Source organism: Neovison vison, chromosome 4, assembly GCF_020171115.1.
Source record: "Neovison vison isolate M4711 chromosome 4, ASM_NN_V1, whole genome shotgun sequence".
NCBI lineage: Eukaryota > Metazoa > Chordata > Mammalia > Carnivora > Mustelidae > Neogale > Neogale vison.
Genome location: NC_058094.1, coordinates 230,044,217 through 230,066,379, shown reverse-complemented (window position 1 = coordinate 230,066,379; position 22,163 = coordinate 230,044,217). Strand labels below are relative to the sequence as shown.

Sequence of the window (22,163 nt, the reverse complement as noted above, 5' to 3'; positions counted from 1 at the left end):
AACCGGCATCTGTTCTCTGACCCGCTGGACGAGCGGGCCCGAGTGAGCACGCAGGGAGCACCGGCCCCACGCGGAAATGGAGTTCACCATGCAACCGAAGTGCACGGACATACATGACCTTCGCGGTGAACTCGGCCCTGACTTGCAGACATGCACGGAGCGCCCCAAGTGAGAACAGATGGCTAGGCAAGGCTGAGGCGCAGCTTCAAGAAGCTCAAAATAGGGCCAAGGAAAGAGCACAGGCACAGTCTTGGCCTCTTAAAGCGGTTCTCAGCGAAAATTGGCTGGTCTGCTTTATCTAATGCCACGAGCAGGAAGGTGGCCCTGAAGGACACGTTCAGAGGGACTGGTTACTGGGGCCCTCCTCAAAGATCAGAAGGAGAAGGTGCCGGAGGAGGGGGAAGGCCTCTGTGCAATCCCAGGGTGGAGACGAGGCTCACCAGCCCCCGAGGAACCCACGTAGGGGCACAGCGGGCACCGGGTGAGAACAGCTAACCCACACTGCCGGTGCGGCAACTCTACTCCCGCACTGCACAGCAAATGCTGCCTCCACAAGATCGTTTTCCGGAAAATCCTTTATAACGTACTCGTCATAAACGGGGCTGGGATTACAGCCCACTGTAACAAAGTATGAACGAAGTCCATCACAAACGTGACAAAAAGCCAGTTAACACTTTGTGAATTTCCCGAGAGACTCACCCTGTACAATTAAAACCACAGCCAAATGCAGTACCCAATTCTGCCAGAGCCACCCTGACCTCCACCACCCACGTGAAGCAACAAACAGTACAAATGCAATTTAAACACACTGTGCAATTTCTGACTCTGCTCTAAGAAATGGACATCGGGGGCGCCTGGGTGGCTCAGTGGGTTAAGCCTCTGCCTTCGGCTCAGGTCATGGTCTCAGGGTCCTGGGATCGAGTCCTGCATCGGGCTCTCTGCTTGGCAGGGAGCCTGCTTCCTCCTCTCTCTCTCTGCCTGCCTCTCTGCCTGCTTGTGATCTGTCAAATGAATAAATAAAATCTTTAAAAAAAAAAAAAAGAAGAAAAAGAAAAAGAAGAAGTAGGAGTAAGGCCAGTGGATTTTAAGTTCATTTTCTGGTATTTTTCTTTTAAAAAAATCTTTTATTATTTTTTTTTAACCACACAGCCTAAATGTTTTTTGACAATTCAGGTAGTTGTTTTATTCATTAAACTTGACATAATTTCAAATATTCAAGTTACAAAACTTTAAGCCTGAAAATGAAAAGTCTTCGTTACAACAGCCATGGTGATATGAAGAAACACGTTCTTTTTTAGTTTCATGCCTATGTTGTTAAAAGCCGCCACTGTGAGACTCGACAAACCTTTACACGGGCTGTTACTAGTCTGTGCCCTTTCAGAAAGCAGTAAAGGAGTATGTCCCGTGACCTTGCAAAATCTTCAGCCCCAAACTACAGACAATTTTTAAGAACTTTTCAACCCAGCAGTTCTATTTCAGGGAAATCACTCATCTCAAAGATGAAAATATTTCACTGCACTAAGAGAATTCAAACCATTAATTATATACTGAAAACTGAAAATAACCAGACTTTCCAAAAGTGGAAGTGGTAAACAGCTTTTTAAACGTACATATTTAAATGGCCGTTAGGTTCAGGCTTTAGACAAAGGCAGAAGAGAACACTCCGGCAACACACACAAGCACAGCATGTGAAAATGTGAACAGTGGATTCTTCTTTGGTAGCAAGACGAATGCTGCTTATCTCCCCCTTTACCCCATTTGTGCTTCCCAAGTCTTGAGCACGCAGCACCTTTAAGGGTAAACATTTTCTGTTTCAGAAACAAAGCTGTAACAAGACAACACAACGTGACCCACCGCGCTACCAAGCACGGGGCTGCTCCCAGCGCCGCGGGCACACGAACCGCAGCCGCCGCAGACGCGTCTCGGGGCTAAGGAAAGCGGGAGCGGACGCAGGAGGGACGGACCCTGAGCGACGCGGACGCAGGAGGGACGGACCCTGAGCGACGCGGACGCAGGAGGGACGGACCCTGAGCGACGCGGGGCGAGGGGCCGCCCCCACCCCCGGCAGAGCCCGGGTTCATCAGAAGCTGAGCTGCGCGTGGCCAGCGGCCGACAAGCTCTCCGCGAGCCCGGGGGAGCCGCGCGTCCCGCACTGCACGTGCTCTCGGTGACTTAAGTGAGAGAAAACCGAACATGCGGAACGCGGGAAGACGCGTCCACGATGCCGCCGTCAGAAACGGAGCCCGCGTCACACCCCCAAACTCACAGCGTCAGCCGCGACCACCTGTGACTGCACGAGGTCCTGGGTCAGGGAGCCCCGCGCGCACTGGGCAAGCGGCCCCCCCACCCTGCCCGCCCCGCCCCGCGGCCCCGCACACGCCGCTTCCGCGGGGTTTCAGGAGCTCCCGAGGGAGGAAGGTGAGCGCGTTTCCGGGCACGCACGGCACAGCCATCGTCCTGTTAGGGAAATGGTGACATGAAGTCGTCACCGGGGGACAGGAGTGCGGGTCCGGAGCGGACGGGGGCGGCCTGTGGAGCGAGTTTCACGCGCAAACTGGAAGGGCGCCGGCGCGCTGCGACCCGGGCCCGCGGCTCTCGGGCGCGTCTCTGCGGGAGCCAGCGCAGCCGCCGGCAGACGGACCGGCACCTGCTGGGCTCCCCGGGCGGCTGCGCCTCGTCCAATCCACGGAAGGGCTGAAGAGAAAAGGCCACCCTCCCCCGCGAAAGAATTCTGCAGCCTGATGGGTTTTCGGCTGGAGCCTGGCTCCTCCAGCCTGACGGCCGCCGGACTCCCCCGCAGAGCGCAGATGGACTCGGAAGCGGCCCGTCGCCACACGCCACACGCCACACGCCCCCGGGCCGACTCCTCCCAGCGCCACCTCCTCACAGAGGGATACACGGTCAGAAACAGGCACACGTCGACACGGACCCTGCTGCTCCTCGCTGGGGAAACCGAACACAGACCTCAGGAAGCAAGAGCTGCGTGCTCCATCACGGACTCTACAAGGATCTTTAAGCGGGGAGATACCAAGGCGACCCGAAACAGGCGCAGGTCTGGGCCGTGGGCCAGCGTGGTCACAGGAGCCCCGGCTGTGTCCCAAGCACACCTTCTGCACCTCAGAGATCCTGCTAGTCTCCCCGAAACGGGAAATCCCTGAAGGGGGTCAGTCTAATCAGCAAGATCCTCACCAACAGCTGCGTAACAAGGTCACACTTAGGACAAAAAGTACATTTACCTCAACGCTGTGGAGTAATTGAGCACGAAGTGCGGACTACAGACACACACGCGCACGCGCACGTGCCAACAGCCTTATGGAAAAAAGTTTCGCGAGAGCGTTCAAAGCCATACGCCTTCCTAAGGTTTACCAAGGTTCAGTATCCGACACGTGAACACAAGTTTGGAGGAACCGGTCGATGACCTCCCTTAACGCACACCAAACTCAAGCACGGGAGCCAAACTCAGTCCCCCACGACTGACGCGGCTCCCAGCCCCCCACCGGGAAGCCCTGGCGTGCGTCAGGAGGCACAAACCGCAGGCACGGGGCAGGAGACTCTGACAGCGTGCGGTGCCAGCGGCTCCCCCCACAGGCCTCACGTATCAACTCCCGCCCCGGCCACAGGAAAATCGGGGGGCCGGGGGGGGGCGCAGGACAGAACCTCAAACGCAGCAGGGGCATCTCGAAGAAAGAGGGTCGGCGGCCCCCATTCGACTGCCCTACGCTGTCCCACAGCTGCGGCCACAGAACCTCTCCTCCAAGTTCCCAGGAAGTGTTTCCTTCAACTACACGGACGGAAATTCCACGTGGAAGACACCGGGAGCCAACCCTCCCGGAGGCTCCGGAAACGGACCCACGCGAGGCTGCGAACTACGAACACCGCACACCGCGGCACCGACAGCCGCGCAGGCGCTGCCGCCCTGAGAGCGAGAGCGCGCGGAGGGCCTGGCGGCCAGACCCCGCCGCGGGCTTGCACACGAGCCTGGGTCAGCTCCGCTTTCCCCCGCCGGGAAGAGTTCTCAGAAGCACCGAGTCGGGCAGCCGGCCTCTCCTCTCCCGGCGGGCGCGCGGCGGGCCCGGACGGCGCCACAGGCACGTCTCGGGTCACTCCCAAGCACGGGCTCGAGGATGAAGGGCCGAGGCGCCGCACTCGCCAGCGTAACGTCAGACGACGAGGAGCTGCTTCCACACGCCAGCTCCACACCGAGGGCAAGCGCTCCCAAGGAAGCACAGGGACGTGCGGCCACGTTCTTCAGGAAAATACGACCCAAAGAGCCAGTCCCTCCCAGGAGGAGCAGCGGGGAAGCCAGAGGGGCAGCCACAGAGGCAGCGGCCACCACTCACTCGGGACCACGGGCTCTGCGGCCGCTCCACGAGCTGCACGAGCTGGAAACCAGCCGGACACGTTACGTGCCCACGTGGACTGTCAAGTCTTACTCTCTGCCTTCTTTCCCAGGACATGTGCGTGGACACACGAGTGGGACGTTCATCCCTGAGGAGTGGGGAGGCACCCGCGCCTCTCTCCCCTCTGCCTTCTCTACCTTCTTCTGGCACATCTCGCTTCAAAGGCCTCCCCTTCTCTCCCCTTCCAGAAGGGGCTGCTTCTAGAGTATACAGACAACTCTCTGGAGAAAGCTCCTTTATAGGATGGACTGTGGCCCTCCAAAATGGTGTGGAATCCCAAAGCCCCAAGCCCTTGAGTGTGACCTTTTCCAGAAGGAAACAGGGTCTTTGCTGATGATGAGGTTAAGACGAGGTCAGTGGGTGGGTCTGAATCCAGGAGTGCCGCGTCCCTAGGAGGGGGAAATCTGGACAGGGACACTCTCGCAGAGGGGGCCGGTGGGCGGACATGCACAGACCATCTGAGGGGGCTGGGAGAGCTGCTCCCTCCCAGGACCTGGTTCCACACTCCTGGCCTCCAAAGACCAGGAGGCACCGTTTCCTCTTGTCGGCCCCCAAGCCTGGGGGACTGAGGCTGCCCGAGGCCACCCAGCGGGCCTGGAAGCGCAAGGCTTCTCACTCAAGGTGCGCGTGGGCCTGCGGGAGCCCCCGGCTCTCCTCCCGGGGCCCACCCCTTCTCCACTCGCCCGCTCCCTCCAGGACCGCTCCGCTGTCTGAGCAAGGACGGTCTCAGGCACTGGTTCGTAACGCACAAACGTTTTATTCCACACGTCCTGCCCACGGGACAGCCCCCGCTCACGGGCCCGTGGGCAGCCCCTCCGGCTCCGGCCCGCTGTCCTCGCTCAGCAGCTCCACACACTCCTCGCTGAGCTCCTCCGCGTCCCCTGCACTCGCCTCCTCCTCGCTGGACACAAACTCCAGCTCCTCACTGAGCAGCTCGCCCCGGCCCCGGCTACAGCCTTCGCTGGGCTCATCTTCGCTACAGACATCCAGCTCCTCGCTGGAGATCACATCCAAAACCTCGCTGTCCTCCTCACTCGCTGCGTCTTCGGCCGAGTCCTCCGACCCGGGCTCCAAGTCCTCACTCGCCACCTCCTCGAAGCCTGGGAGAGCAAAATGACGGGCTCACTACGTCAAAGTGACGTCTGGGTCAGAACAGTCTGCTACGACCCTCCTCGCGGGAACACCACTTCCCTCCAAAAGCCCGCTGGCCCCGCGCGACAGGCGTGTCCCTTGTCCGCGGCTACGGCGGGTGCGCAGACAGGGCTTCCAGGACTGAGACCGTGTATGAAGGGAAAATGGGCTGAACAGAATGGGCCCTCAGGAAACAGCTTTAGGTGTTGAAGTCTGGCTCTTACTAATGTGAGAACAGAAGTAAATAAAGATACTCAGTATACCGAGACATTCTTACAAGCGCCAGTCCTGCTGGGGCTTCTAATGACTGTAAGACATTGGCGTTCTCTGACCTTCTCCAAACTCCGAGTCACTGGGTCCGGTAAAAGCAAACAGTGACCCGGACTCAAAGAACAGCAATCCCTTCCAACGCGCGCTTGGACGCGAGCTCACTCTGGTGTGCCTGGTTATCTGGGAGGATTCAGACGAGATCAGCGGCCTGCAAATGCAGGACCCGCACCCTCAATCTCCAGGCCGGGGCTCTGGGTGGGTTTGGGAATCCAGGTCGACTGCCTCTCCGGGAGGCTGTGGTCATCGGGGTACCGGCATCAGCCAGGCCCCGGGTCCAAGGGCTCTACCTCCCCAACAGTTCTCACTGGTGCATTCTGAGGCACAGCCCTGTGTACAGTCGCCCAGAGCCCCTCACATCTCAGTCCTTCCCACTGGCTCGCTCGTGAGTTCTTCGAAGTTCTGTCCATCTTCATTTGGAGTCAGACATGGAATTTTATATTCTGATACTCACAAAGTACAGTTCAGAACGTCTCACATTTTGACCTACCTTTTCTCAGAGAGGAGAAAAGTAGGAGGAGGAAAAAAAAGGGTGAAAATGAGGACTAAAGGTTTGTACCACTACAAATGGACATCACAGCAGGGCTGAGTAAAAACGGCGCAGACGCTGGTTACCCACCACGGAACCACTGCCGGGGCGGCCGGCCCCAGCCCCGCGTGAAGACCCGACTACACATACCCCCAGCAGGCTGAACCGTCACCTCGCACATGTAGTAGCCGTGCGGCAGCTTCTTGTCCTGTGCGCAAATCCTCAGAGCCTGAAAATGGAAGTCCCCTAGAACACCTACAAGAATGGATTGAAGAAGTGTCACTGTCGCACCTGTCACGGGGACACAGAGGAAACGCCCAGCCTTAAAATCGGAGCAGCTCAGCCTCTAAAACCAAGGGCCTGGAGTCTACAATGACAGCAGGACTAGTTATTGACTGAACAGGACTCCAAGTCCAAAAGAAGAAATTTCTGCCCAAGTGTGCACTTGTCCACAATGTCCGTGAGCTACACGTGTACATCAAGATTTCTGTACACACACACACCCCTCACAACCTAGAACATGTCAAGTCCAGAGATTCAAGCAGCTTGTAGTGGGTAAAACCCTCCTCACATCCTCTCTCACACCCAATTACAATCTCCACACCTTCTCTCCAGAGGACGTGCTCAATGAAAACCATTCCCACTGACTATTTTCCCAAGGAAAACAATCTGGCTATAATTCAACCACTAAGGACTCCTTCCCAAAACAAACCATGAAGCGATAAAGTCAGCTTGGCCTGAGGCTCGGGGATGGGCCTGCTCACGGCTCCCCCACCCCATGTGCGCCAGGAACCCAAACCCTTGGGGGCAGAGGACCCTTGCCTGGCCACCAGGAGAGTCCCCAACACTGCACTGCTCCCCCAACACAAGACATGCGCAGTTCGCGAAAGGTTGTAATGAGACACAGAAGCAATTTTAACACAGGAAAAGACCATGAATTCTTTGTTTTCTTACGTTAAGATCTGTTAGGTACATGAAAGCCAATTAACGAAGAACAAACAGATGCACCTCCCATGTTAACGGGGGCCTTCCCAGTCCATGCTCTGCGGCAGCAGGATCAAGCTTCGAAGACCAAGCTCCTCTTCACCTAACTGAGCCTCACTGTGACGCCTGCGGGTGAGAAAGCTAATCCACGCGTGTCCACTACACGGCTATTCCACAAGTACCCCCCTCCCTCCATCAGCAACTCGCCCCAAGTCAGGCCACACCACAGTTAAAAAAAAAAAATCTCTCTGAAGTAAACTCCAGGGTCACAGCATCTCACAGGCCCCAATACCTACCGACATGGCGGCGATTTACTCTTCTTCATGCCCAGGATGGGCCAGGGTCCACTGGTTTCTCCCCCGTTATGTGTAGCAGAAGCTCTCTTCTGGCTTCCCTCGTGGAGGGACGCAGGTGGTGCTCAGGCTCTCCAGCCAGGCTCCAGGCCACAAAGGATGGAAGCACAGGCTGGGGGGCCCCCAGTGAGCCAACACAGAAATGGCTGCAGCTGGACCTGGCACGCTCCGGCCTCCGAGCTTCCCGGCACCCCAGGGGCGCTCTGGCAGCCGCGGACAGGGAGCTCTCAACAGGCGGCGCGCACCTGTGCCCCCACCAACCCGCGTCAGAGATACACACGGAAACCTGGCCATCAGGCATCACTGCTAGGAAGTGAGGTTGGTGGGAAAATCCGTTCTGGAAGACACGGCAGCCAAACGCCACGGTTTCCTTTAGCAAAGGCTGCTCTCAGCCACGAGACTGGCACTGCCTTGCTCCAGAAACATCCTTTCTTTTCACCGACTGTGACCTCAACAGTCACAGTGCGCCACATTTAGAAAAACAGACCGGGTTTATAGAGCCAATATCCTCTGAACAAGTCTGCTTACAAGGCCCAGTGTCTACCCAGAACAACTCGGGGCAAATGCACGTAGAACTCCAGGCTCAACAGCCAGCAGCACCTGCATCCTCACCACTGTCTAACTGAGAGAAAAAAGCAAGGTTAATTAGAACCAGACATGTAAGAAAACAAATACATTCACACCTTTATTATTTTCACATATGAGGCATTCATTCAGAAACCTCTGCCAGAGAGCAGACAAACAGGTTTTAAAACCCCCACACTGCGTAAACAAAGCTGAACCACAGAGCGCCACGGTGATGAAGAGAAAAGGAATCATGGACATGCCCACAGAACAATGAACTTACCAAAGAAGTCAAATGAAAATGGGTCCCTTCCACCAAAAAATTCCCTGAAGACGTCATCTGGGTTACGGAATGTGAAGCCGAACTCAAACTGATTGTCGAAATGAATCCCTCCTGCAAGATGAAACAGAGCTTTCAGTCTGGGAATCCTTGGTTTTGCGGCTACTTCCTTATCCACAGAACATCCTGTAAATCGGGCTCATACACCATGGGTGCCTCGTGGCCTGTGGCTGATGGGGACACGCAAGCGTGGGTTTCGTGCTCTGGAAGGGCACAGCACGGCCACCAGCCTCTCTCACCGTCTCTGTACCTGCCATCCACACCCAGGAGGCAGTTTCTCTTCTGTCGTGAAGCATCGCGTGCAAGGGCAGAAACATTCACTCGTGCGTGTCAACCCGGTCTGTGCTCAGGCTGCGGCCTTCAGTCAACGCCCGCCGTCACGGGGCCGTCTCATCAAACACACGCACCCGTGTGAGGCCACCGCCACAGGCCGTCAGGGATGTGCATACCATCTGTTCTCTAAGCCCTGTGGGTATCCCGACCCAGGATCACGTACTGATCTGGGAGCGCAAACTCAGTGTGGCAGAGCAGGGCCCCCACAGACTCCGCATCTACAAAGTGCTTTGCTCAGTACAAAACCAAGAGAAAAATAAACATTTACGTACCTCCACCTCCATTTAACCCTTCTTTGCCGTATCTGTCGTAGATGTCCCGTTTTTTGGCTATAATTAAAAAGGAGAGTCAGTAAGACCAAGTTCTTTTCCCCTCAATTCACCGAAGTATTTCCAGATTGTAAACCAAAGAACCAACGCAGCTTTCAAGGTTTCAGTTAAAGAGTCAGGCCTCTCTTACTTCAAAAAGGGGAAGAGGGAAAATCCAAGAACATCTCCTTAAAAACATAATTTTTTTTAGTAGTAGAGAGCTTAAAATGTGATTATAGGGACGCCTGGGGGGGCTCAGTCATTAAGCCGCTGCCTTCGGCTCAGGTCAGGATCCCGGGGTCCTGGGATCGGGCCCCACATCGGGCTCCTTGCTCAGCGGGGAGCCTGCTTCTCTCTTTCTTGCTCTGCGCCACCCCGCCTGCCTGTACACGTGAGCGCGCTCGCTCTCTCCCTCTCTGACAAATCAATCTAAAAAAAAGTTATAAAAAAATTTGAAATGTGGTTATACATACTAAAGTTATTTCTTTCAGCCTCCTGTGCGCAGAGCGTGCAGCTCACACATACATCAAAATCACACTGCACGTTATAAAAACCACTCCAATTCTAGATGTGTGCCTTCTTACTACCAGGTACAGTTGGGGGGATAAGATCTGGGGCGTGGAAACAGGATGGGGCCTCGATGGGGCAAGAAATCGATGTACTAAAAGCCAGACAAGAAGCCAATTCTAACCCCACAGGCTTAATCCCCTTGGAAGAGCAACAGCCCAAGCAAGCCTTGGAGAGGCTCTGCTGTCCTATTTACCTTCTAGAACGAACAGCGGCACTGCAGCCCTGGACGGACAAGCGCCTTCTTTTAATGCCATATGTTTGCCCCAAAACATCAGGTTCTACCAAATTGTGAGGTAAAATAACAGGAGTTACGGGGAAACCGTGCGCACACGCAAACCACCGAAAGCTTATGGCAGCCAGAGCTGTAGTAAGAACGGGAACCAGCCCCGGGAAGGGCACTCCCGGCCGCAGGCTGCGTAAGACAAGAGAAACGCTCTCCCTCTGAGAAGGGGCAGAGAAGAGCAACAGCGTAATCTTGACGAGAAGGTCAAGGTTCCCTTCCTGACAAAGATCAAGTTTGAATCCAATTTTTTGTTTTTGGAAAACCACTTAACTAAAATTAAAAATAGTTTGGGGTCAGTCCTCGATTTCTCTAAAGTTCCGCAAGTGCTGGTGCAGCACAAACAAGGACAGAACGGTGAGATGACGGCGCTGAGGGCCGTGGTGCCGCCTGTCAGTCGGGCCAGCAAACCGCTGGCAAGCGCGCCCGGGGGGCTCAGCGGTGAGCAGCACCCGCCTGCAGCTCAGGTTGTAGTCTCGGGGTCCAGGGCTCGAGTCCTACAGCAGGCGCCCTGCTCGGCGGGGAACTGCTTCTCCCTCACCCCACCCCTGCTCTTGAGCTTTCTCTCAAATAAAATTTAGGGGGAAAAAAAAACAAAACAAAACTAAAGTTTCTCAGTTTAAGACCTTAATGCTACATTTTTTAAAAATTACAATTATCGGGACGCCTGGGTGGCTCAGTTGGTTAAGCAGCTGCCTTCGGCTCAGGTCATGATCCCAGCGTCCTGGGATCGAGTCCCACATCGGGCTCCCTGCTCGGCAGGGAGCCTGCTTCTGCTTCTGCCTGTGCTCGCTCGCTCTCCCTCTCTCTCTCTGATAAATAAATAAAATCTTTAAAAAAAAATTACAATTATCAATGTTTACGTGCTTTCTACTAACAGTTACTACTGAAATAAAACATCTGGGACTTCCTTTAAAGTAAAAAAGATGTATTAACAGACAAAACAGGGATGCTCAACGTGTGGTCAGTAGTAAGGAGGAGCGTGGTTGCATGGAGTGCTCTCCAAAATCAAGAATGCCTTTCACGGGACGCCTGGGTGGCTCAGTCACTTAAGTGCTGCCGTGGGCTCAGTCTCGATCCCAAGGTTCTGGGATCAAGGTCCACGTCCAGTTCCCTGCTCAGCGGGACATCGGATTCTCCCTCTCCTCCCCATGTGTATTCTCTATTTTTGTCACTATCTTTCTCTCAAGCACACTTTAAAAAAAAAACAAAAAACCTTTCTCTAGTAACCTTGAGCACATGAGGACACACTTGGGGCGGGGACCCAGGCCCGGCAGCCAGCGAGGACTCCTCCATCCTGGGTTCCTGGGAGCTGACTCCCACCAGGTCACTCCGTGCTGCTTCCTGGCGAGGCGGCGTCAGATTTCCAGATTCTAACAAAGCTCCACGCTGCTCTCCCAAGCCCAGGACCTCCCACACTCTTCACCACGAACCTGCGGACTGCATCAAGCTCACCTTCCGCCTGACTAAGGAGACCAGGCTAACAGATGGGGACTCTCAAAAGCCTGTGCTTTCCAACACCAACGCTCTGGAGCTGGGGCAGGGAACAGACACCTCAAATTTTGGAAGTCTACGGCTCAGCCAGACATTCCCAGAAACAAAGGGAAGTCCTTTCGCACAGTGAAAACCATCAACAGGCCCGCCACGTGAGCTGAGTGGGGCAGAGAGCACCGCACCACGGTCAGATCGTGGCCGCCGCCGCCACGTGGTGACCCAGATGGATTCCTATGCCCTGATCTGTCCCGTCCGTCCTCAGACCAGGCTGCCATCACAAAAGAACGTGCGAGAAGCCAGGGTGCTCACAGCACTCACGGGTAACGGTATCGAGTATCTGCCGGGAATAGGACTCAAAGCTTCACAAGGAAAGGAAGAAAGGTCTTTTCTCAGGGCCCGAAACCTCAGCCAGCCACGTGCACCGGCCCTGGGGAGAGCCCGAGCTCTGGGCAGGTTAACTCACCATCTGATAACACCTCATACGCCTCAGCTACTTGTTTGAATTTTCTCTCTGCCTCTTCTTTATTCTCCGGGTTTTTATCTGGATGCCACTTCAGTGCCAGTTTCCGGTACCTTGAAGAGAGTCAAAGGACAGTGGTCACATCCACGTGCAGAAACCCAACGGCCGTGGAACTTCACGGGGCTGGGAACCGGATGCGGAGCTCGAACTCGTGAGATGCATACCGATTTCCGCAGTGGAACCTCCCTCGCCCACCGCGAAAGAAATCGGCTCTCCCGTCCACCTCACAGGCACAAAGCAACTGCTCGACACACAGGCCCGTGGACACACGCGAGGGCCAATGCGCGCGGGGTGCGCGGATCGCGCAGCGGCGGGAGCACAGCAGAGAGACCAGGAGCACGGAGCAGGCCTGCCTGCCACCCCCTGCTCATGCCCCGGGCGCCATGACAGAGAGCCCCGCTCCGCATCCAGGCCTCACTGGAGACTCCAGAACAGTCCCGGTGACAGGCTTTTTACACACACACACACACACACACACACACAGCTCCCTTCTACTAAGCTCAACATCAACACCTCCTCTGAGGTGGGGACTGGACGAACAGGGAAGGGGGGCGCGCCCCTCAGAATCCAGATGAGACTGCGGAACAAGGCAGGCCTCCTGACATCTGACAAGCGGACACAAAGGTGCTGTGGCTCGATTTAACCACAGCATTTTCATCAACCACCTCCGGCAGGCCTTCCTAAAATCCGGTTAATGCCGGACTCCCTACAACACCAAGAGACTTTATTTTTCTACCACTATGGACCTCAATGAGCAGTAAGCAGACCACAAGCCCCAAAGCATCACGAGTCTTCACAGTAAGAACGGAGAGCGCACGGACAAGACAGAGGGAGTGTGTCCGTTTGCACTAGCTGCTGCTGTGCAACAAGGTCCCGCAGGACGACGCAGGTGTGTGCCGTCTGTCCAGGTTTGTGAGAGACCGCTCAGCTCTTCCAGGCTCCCGCTCAGCTCTTCCAGGCTCCAGGCACGCGGCACGGATCGTCGAGAAGCCCCCTCCCCGTGGGCCTGGAGGCCGCCGCCGGACTCACACCAGAATGAGCACCACGCCAGGCAGGCCACATCACTGGGAGCGGGGAAGCACAGGGCCGTGACTCAGACCAGATCGGACTGGAGGTTTCTCAGAAGACACGGGGAGGGAGGGCACCACCCAGTTACTGCTCCGACTCGGGTTTTCCTCATCGCTGCGCACGCAAAGCCTCGAGTCCACACAATGGACCGGGAACATGCACCCCCACACAGCTTTGCTCATTAAAAAGAAAAAGCTAGGACGGCTGGCTGGCTCCTTCTGTTAAGCGTCTGCCCTCGGCCGGGATGGTCCTGGAATTGAGTCCCACGTCAGGCTCCCTGTGCAGCAGGGAGTCTGCTTCCCTGCTTGGACTCACGCTTGTTGTCAAATAAAGAAAATCTTAAAAAATAAAATGAAATAGGGCACCTGAGTGGCTCAGTCGTTAAGCGTCTGCCTTTGGCTCAGGTCATGATCCCAGGGTCCTGGGACTGAGCCCTGTGTCAGACACCCTGCTCCCCCTCTGTCTCTCATGAATAAGTAAGATAGATCTTCAAAAAAAAAAAGGTGTTCTGTTCCATGGCCCATTTCAATAGATAAAAAGTGACAATATCCAAGGACCAGCACGACAGCAAAAATTTATTATTAAATAAATACAGTTACTTACGCCTTTTTAATGTCCTCGGCTGAGGCATGTCTCTGCACGCCTAGAACCTCATAGTAATCCACCATGTTTTAACAGGCTGCTGGAGTGAGTCCTGCAATGAGAAATCCACGGTCAGTGACAGGACGGCCAAGGTCTGGTTCTCTGTGGGAAAGGAACACAGCGGCAGGGGTGGGGAAGGGGTCACCTCTCCAGAGCACGAATCCCCAGCTGGTCAGGCTGGGCCCTTGTCTGGAACAGATTCCAAGACTTGTGCCCTAAGACTCGGCTCTATGCAGGAGGACGAGCTCTGAAAAGCAGCCTGAGCTAAGTAAGGCCAGCGGGGGGGACTGGGGGACCGGGGCGGACACCCGACCACCCGCTGACGGGCAGGCCCGCCAATCCGGTTTTCCGACAGGGGCAGTGCTAAGGTGCTCTGGCCACCTCCTCCTCTCAGTGCGTTCCTGGGCCAGGCATTGGGCAAGACTCCACAGCCACCAGGATGAACACACCGTCCCTGCAATGCGCGAACCGCACAAAGAACAGCGAGGAGGCGACGCACGCCCCGGCCAAGTCCCTGGGGAAGCAGCGGGAAAGGTCTGACTACAAAGCTAAGAGAGCACCTTCACCCTCCGGCTTGAAGTCCCATCCAGCCACGAAACAATCACGGCCCTGCTGTTGACACCAACTGCAGAGCGCCCCGAGAGCCCACGCCGGCGACCTGCCTCACCCGTGTCCGTGTCACTTCACGGGCAAGACGGTGAGACTCTGTTCGCTTCGGCCACCTCTAACAGGAGGGCCTTGGGTCCCACATACCAGGGATACATTCCCCTCATCCAACCACTGACGGAGACTCCCCAGGAGCAGGCCTAGCCTGCAACAGTGCACGTGGACTGCAGCAGGGGAGCAGGGCCCGCGGGCAGCCTGATCTGCCCACACCTGAAGCTGGGCTTTCCGCCGAGTCCCCAGAAACTCAACTATCAGACCCAAGAGACAGTCTTCCCGAGGCCACCGTGCCAAGGCTTAGTGAGGTCTAAGGTTAATAATGCCACCATTACCAATTTCCCACTGCTCCAAACAAGACGCACACACAGCTGCTGCCAACGTTTGGAGACCAACCCACAGGGGACAAAATCCAGTAGGACGTCATGACTCAGCATCTACACGTACCACAGCCGAGCATTTATACAGAAACCCCGTATTTAGAAGGGGGCGCCTCAACGGCTCGATGAGATGGGCAGCAGGCTTCGGTCTTGGCTCAGGTCAGGATCTCAGGGTCATAGGACTGAGCCCCACACCGACTTCCTGCTCAGCCAGGAATCCGCTTGGCCCTCCTCCCTCTGCCCCTCTCCCCCCCACCCCGATCCATGCTCTCCCAAATAATCTAAAAAGTAGTAATAAAGGGTCAGAAGAAGCACATGTATTCGGGTCACCTGGGGGGCACAGTCAGGTGAGCATCCTTCTGCTCAGGCCATGGTCCCAGAGTCCCGGATGGAGTCCTGGGACTGAGTCCCGCATCAGGCTCTCTGCTCCTCCTTCTGACCCTCCCCTCTCATACTCTCTTCTCCTTCTCTCACTCTCAAATAAATCAGTAAAATCTTTAAAAAAAAAGAAAGAAAGGAAGAAAGGGAAAAAGAAAAGAAAAGAAACCCACTTGCTACTAGTCCACCAGCTCAACACAAGAAATAATCCAAAACCACCAGGGGATGGTCTAGGGCAGACCCACCACCCTGAGATACCTAGAAACATCGAGTGCAACCCACGTGTCTGAAGAAGCGGAGCTGTCAGAGAGAGGCTCCGGTGCCAGGAGCCAGCAGGGAGGGGACCCAGAGGTGGCCCTGCAGGGAGGGGACCCAGAGGTGGCCCTGCTGTGCCGTGCAAGGGGTCCTGTGTCATCAGGACTGGAGTTGCTTTTGGCCACACTGAAGACCCACACGACGCCCCCCACCACTGTGGCTCCCCAAGGGCTGTAATTACAGGAAGGGGAGGAGAGAGACCCTCCCCAGCCCGCTGTGGGGAGAAGGACGAGGCCCCCCACTGCACTGGAGTCTCCTTTCCTTCATGGTCCTGCAGTGCTCCCCACTCCACAGCGACCAAAGCCAGCCAGGGCCAGGAGGCAAATGCAGGTGTCCCTGAGCCCCCAGTGGCCCTCCAAGCCAGGTCACATGGTTCCTGCGGGGACTCTAGAGGAGCCTCAGGAGTGAGACCGCCACCAAGAATCGGAAACAAAAACCTTGAAAGGGATCATACTTTACATTTAAAAAAGGCATTCAGGGCGCCTGGGTGGCTCAGTGGGTTAAGCCGCTGCCTTCGGCTCAGGTCATGATCTCAGGGTCCTGGCATCAAGTCCCTGCATCAGGCTCTCTGCTCAGCGGGGAGCCTGCTTCCCTCTCTCTCTCTGCCTGCCTCTCTGCAAAATAAATAAATAAAATCTTTTAAGATAAATAAATAAAATAAAAAAGGCATTCAGGGGCGCCTGGGTGGCTCAGTCCGTGAAGGGTCTGCCTCCTGCTCAGATCATGATCCAGAGGCTGCCATCGGGTCCCCTGGGGCTCCCCACTCAGTGGGGGGGTCTGCTTCTTCCTCTGACCCTCTCCCCTCTTATGTTCTCTCTCAACTCTCTGTCCCTTTCAAATAAATGGTTGAAATATCTTGTCTAATGATCCTCATAGAAAATCAGTTAATTAAGTCAGCATTCGTAAAATAATCACGACAGCCAACAGAAAGCACACCGGCGGTGGGAACCACCCCTTCCGGACACGGTTTCGTCATCAGCCTGGCCATTTAAGACAGGTGAAACGGAGCTGGAGGGAGCTGCTGCTGCTCAAGGGAGACCCGGGAAGCGGTTCAGGAAAGTGCAGGCGCCGCAGGCGGTCAGGAGGCCCAACCCCAATCCCAGGAGAGGCCGGGACCAGCGAGGAGACGGGGCCCAGAGCCACGCGGCTCAGCTCCAGAACAGACAGAACCACAGCCCGGTCAGCTCCTCCGGCCCCCGGCTGGACCGCAGCCCGACAAAGCCGCTGAGGGTGTACAACAGGAGGCTGTGATCACGTCGGCACTAAGCCGACCACCGCAAAGGGGAAGCTCCATCACCGGAGACACGTCCCGTTTCTTTCGAAGGCGAGAACATGCTCTCTCTCAGCAAACTCCACGTATCAGGCACATGTGTAACCGGCGGTCAGTGTGCTGGACCACAGGTCCCCAGACCTCCCTCGGAGCTGGACATCTGCACCTCCAACAGACGCCGCTCCCACTTCCCTCCCCCAGCCCCGCGACCAGCCCTCCGCGCGCGCCGTGTCTATGGAGTTCAACTCCCTTGGATGCCACACGCGAGGTCACGCAGGATTTATATCTGGCTTATTTCCTGGTGTCACTCCTCCAGGTTCATCCACGCTGTCACCAACACCACGGTTTCCTTCCTTCTAAAGGCCAACTAGTATTTGGTTCCCCAGGGTCCTGCGGTTATGTAAGGGGCGCGCAGAGTCGCGAGCTGTCCCGCGGGCACCGAGGGGACGCCGACAGGCCACCTGCAGGGGTATGGAAGGCACACAGAGAGGGACACACACCAGAGAAGGTGGGTCGTACCTGCAACATTAAGACCCGAGCTCACAGCCACGGGACCAGGAGCCGGGAGAACTGGGGATGCGCTGCCCAGAGGCACAGCCGTGCCGTGACGCTCCTGTTCTGGCGGGTCGTGCAGTCAGCAGGGTGGTTAAGGCTTCAGCCACTAGAAAAGCCGACCTACAGTATGTTCTCACCACAGGAACGACAATGTGGCCAAGGGACGGCCGAGGCATCCGGTGAGGACAGCGCAATCCAGAAACCTCTCCAGTCAACCCCGTCTCAACACAAATGAAGACACGACAGGCGCAATCCTCAGTGTTCCACAGACAAGTGCATTTCAAACACCTCAGTAAACACAAGAACTGGAACTAAATGAAGACTCAAGATATGCTCAAAGTCCGTTTTGTTTTTCCAGTCTGACATACAACCAAACCTAGCGCTGTACGAGTTTCAGGAACACACTGTGCATTGTAATTCCACTCAATTCTTTTAGAAGCGCCACTGTTTCCAAGCGATAGAAAAAAAACTCCAAGGACATGAAAGAGGCTCAAGGCAAACACCAGGGAAGTTTCCACGGCAGCTTGACTCCCAAGCAAGAACAGAACCTCGATCAGGAACCAGGCCTTCCTACAGAGAAGAAAAGGGCAACAACGCGGCCTCAAAACCTCCAACTGAGAACAGCATCACAAGCCAAACACCACCTTCAGGATGCCAGAAGCTGCGGGGCAGGAACCAGTGGGAACCGGGTACCAGGTACCGAGTTCTGGTGCAGGAGGGGAGACAGCCGTAGCCGTGGATGCTGCAGAACTGCGCAGAGCAAAATGCTTCTCAAGACGCATTTCAGATCACGTAAAACATAATTATTAAGACTTACAAATAGGGGCGCCTGGGTGGCTCAGTGGGTTAAGCGGCTGCCTTCGGCTCGGGTCATGATCCCAGGGTCCTGGGATCGAGTCCCACACTGGGCTCCTTGCTCAGCGGGGACCCTGCTTCTCCCTCTCTGCCTGCCACTTTATCTGCCTGTGCTCTCTCTCTGACAAATAAATAAAATCTTAAAAAAAAAAAAAGACTTACAAATAAAGAGGTGCCTGGGGGGGCTCAGTCAGTGAAAGCATCTGCCTTTGGTTCAGGTCATGATCCCAGGGTCCTGGGATCAAGCCCCACACTGAGTCCCCCATCAGGTTCCCTGCTCCGCGGGGGGCCCACTTCTCCATTTCCCCACCCCCCCAGCTTGTGTTCCCTCTCTCACAGAATGTCATATAAATAAAATCTTTTTTTTTTTTTACATCAAAAAAATAGAAGATACATCCACAGTCACGTCATTTAAATGAACCTCTGGTCACGGACATAAAATAGGGACCTGCAGCTAACAATCAGAAAATCCCAGTTCCTGGGGCCCCTGGCTGGCTCAGTCAGCAGAGCACGGAACTCTTGTCGTCAGGGTTGAGAGTTTGAGTCCCACACTGGGACTTCAAAATAAAATCCTTAAAAAGGAGAAGGGGCAGGAAAGGAAAGGAAAGGAAGGGAAGGGAAGGGCAAAGGGAAAGAGAGAAAACTCATGTTCTTACCAAACATGCCAATTTGGCCAAGCAAAACTTACAAACGTCTAAGCTCTGGAATGCTTACGAAAACAACGGAATAAAAACAGAAAACAGTATCCCAAAACCAGAACCGAATGACTGGAAACAAACCTCATTTTCAAAAAGCCCTTGGATCGAAGATCTCCTGAAGGAAATCAAGTTATATTTAGGTGAAATGCATCCATTTGATCACCTGATGGAGAAATTTAGAAAGGAAAGTATAACCTCAAATACAGCAATGTAAGTTCTAGACGCTGGAAAGTTAAAAACTCAGAACAGACCTCAGTAAGACTTGCCATCTAAGGGGCACCTGGGTGGCTCAGTCGTTAAGCATCTGCCTTGGCTCAGGTCATGATCCAAGGACCCTGGGATCAAGCCCTGCATCAGGCTCCCTGCTCCCCCGGAAGCCTGCTTGTCCCTCTCCCACTCTGCCTGCTTGTGTCCCCTCTTACGCTGTGTGTCTGTCAAATAAATAAATAAAATCTTTAAAAAAAAAAAAAGACCTGCTACTTAAGAACAGAGAAATAGGGGCTTCTGGGCAGCTCAGTCGACTGGACGTCTGCCCTCAGCTCAGGTTGAGATGCCAGGGTCCCAGGATGGAGCCCCCATCAGGCTCCTTGCTCAGCAGAGAGCCTGCTTCTCCCTCCCCCTGCTGCGCTGCCTACTTGTGCTCTCTATTTCTGTTAAATAAGCAAATAAATAAAATCTTAAACAAACAAAAAAACATCAAAATATGTACTCTTCTCAAAGAGATTCCCAGAATTTTTTATTTATTTGAGAGAGTGCATGAGAGCGGAAAGCAGACTCCCTGCTGAGCAGAGAGCCTGATGCAGAACTCAATCCCGGGACTCCAGGATCACGACCTGAGCCAAAGGCAGTCGTTGAACCAACTGGGCCCCCCAGGCGCCCCCCGGAATTTTTTTAAATTACAAATTAGGAAGAGAAAACTATATGGTGACTATTTTCTTGGAATTCCTGCGACTTAACACCAGAATCCAATTAGCTGTGACAGACAGGTAAGAAAGGGAACGCTGCTGGGGAGGAAGACACCCCCTGCCCCGTGGTCCTTGCAGCGGGACTCAGAGCCACGTCCACATCAACAGGAGAAAACACACTGTAATAGGCATGAACAGAAAATCCTGACGAAAGAAAGGCGGCAGAAGCTTCGGGGAGCTCAGGAGAGGGGAGGGTCTGAGCACAAGAAGTGGAGGAAGACCATCAGCGGGGACAGAGGGGAGTCGTGGAAACACGAGGCTGCCGCGGACAGTGCTCTTCCTGGAGCAGGCTCTCCTTCCCAGCGTAAGCGGAGGCAGCTGAGGGGGACACAGAGGGCCCTTCCCCAGGTGCTGGGTTTTGGATGCTTCTAATCTGATATAATCTTTATACAGAAGTGGCCCATCCTGGGGCAGCCTGCCATGAGCTCCCACGTATGGAAAGGATGACGCACCCACAAGAAAATGGTTGTCCACAATACGGTTTGGCAATTCTGTTTGAGTATGTACAACACACGATACTAAAGTATTTGCTTGCAATGCAATCAGTTAACAATACAGAAGTGAGCACCCAATCTTAAAAGGCTTCCTCACTGGTCAGCCAGTGACAGCAGCCAAGTTCAGTCTCAAAATTACTAGCCACCAAAGAGGTCACCAATTCTCATGACAAAGAAGCCTAGCAAGCTTTATCAACAGGAAAACAAAAACCTCACCACTACCCACAACACAGCAAGGGCAGCCAGAAACAGCAGAAAAGTCAGCATCCTGGCACGCTACTTCAAAGGGCTGATAATTAACTACGCCAGATGATGGCCCTCGTGAGTGCCAGCTGCTGCTGCACACCTCTTTGGGGTGTCTCGGGGGCGCCCGGCAGTGACGGGACACATCAGTCCATGTTCACCAGTGCGGAACAAAGGGGAGCTCTCAGGACTAGGCTCTCACTTCGAAGCAGCCGAACCATCCCCTGAGCAATGTGCATCCCAGGCCACTAAGACGTCCTTGGTACCACTTCCCAAGCTGGCATTCCGGTCCAAGCGCCTTCTCTTTATTTGCGAGGCTGTGCCTATCTTTGTGCAAATGAGGATGGGGGCATCCTCAAGTGTGGCAGGACCCTCGAGGCAGTCGTGCAGAAGTGGGTGGAAACGTGGCTTTGACGTCAGGTAGTAAATGTCTAGTTACCAGACCATCTACAACAGCCCCGAGGGCGTGGGGGGAGGACCAGCACCATCAATTAACAGCGCCTGGGGAGCAAACAACACCTGAATGATGGCTACTGGTCAGTCTTTCTAGAAGGCTGCTACGTGAAGAAAATGCAAATGAACTGGAAAAGCCCAGTCATCTGGGATTACCTCCCACCGCACCAGCACAAGTCAGCACAAGGCCGAGGCGCTCCTTTCCCACAGGCCTTCCTCGGCTCCTGCACCCAACCCCGTCTAACTCCCCCCAGCACCAGTACCACCACCTGAAGCTCACAAAGGTCAAGAGGAAAACCCTGTGCCGTTTGACTCCCCAAAGCCCTCAGCACATGGGGCCTTTCCCGGCCCGGCCCCGGGTCTGCTCTCCCAAGGAGACCTGCGAGCACAGGGTCGCGATGCCAGGGCTCAGAACCCTCTTCTCAAGCCACACTCGTGTGTGCCCATCACTCCCATTATGCAAACTGTACCACCTGTTCCGCAGTGACTCCCAAATTTAAGCTCCAGTCCTAGGTCTCTCTTGGGCACTTCAGACGTGACCAGACAGATGACCGCTTGCCACAGCTGCCTGGCCGTGTGACAGCCCTCCGGAAGAGAACAGCACCACATTTCACCAGCCGCTCCCTCGCACAGTCACCATCTTTCTGTAGCAAATTCTGCTTCGGCTTCCAGGCTTCTCCCTGGAAACTTCCACCCTCACCGACACTGCTACCGACCCCCAACACACGGGAACCCGCAGTCCCCGCGGCTGTGTCTGCCAGGGGATCTCAAACCCCCGCGACCCTCACACCCCTCCCAGCGCATCACACCCTCCTCCCTCACAGCCGGGGGCAGCTACAAGGCGCAGGGGCCGTCCTAGCAGACACGACCCGACCCGGAGCGCACAGCGGACCCACGGGCCACAAAGGACACGGTCAGCTCCACTGGGGATCCCATGGCGTGAGACCAAGGTCAGCACTGGGCAGGGAACAGATGAGATGGGCTCAGGACATGCCCCCTAACGCCGGGGAGAATTACAGGCCTGACCCAAAATCCACCAGAGCAGAACCAGAAC

At 55.2% G+C, this 22,163-nt stretch overlaps 1 protein-coding gene across 3 annotated transcripts in view; it reads right to left on the bottom strand.

Annotated features, from left to right (window-relative positions):
• DNAJB6 (DnaJ heat shock protein family (Hsp40) member B6) overlaps positions 1–22,163 on the bottom strand; it is a 63,350-nt gene that overhangs the window by 26,485 nt on the left and 14,702 nt on the right. For all 3 annotated transcript variants that reach the window (XM_044246930.1, XM_044246928.1, XM_044246929.1), the window contains exons 2-5: positions 13,805–13,895; positions 12,077–12,186; positions 9,234–9,290; positions 8,572–8,682 (exon numbers count right to left, since the gene is read on the bottom strand). In XM_044246930.1, the coding sequence (XP_044102865.1) occupies positions 8,572–8,682; positions 9,234–9,290; positions 12,077–12,186; positions 13,805–13,869 (343 nt within the window). In that variant the 5' untranslated portion in view covers positions 13,870–13,895. The remainder of the gene's footprint in view (positions 1–8,571; positions 8,683–9,233; positions 9,291–12,076; positions 12,187–13,804; positions 13,896–22,163) is intronic.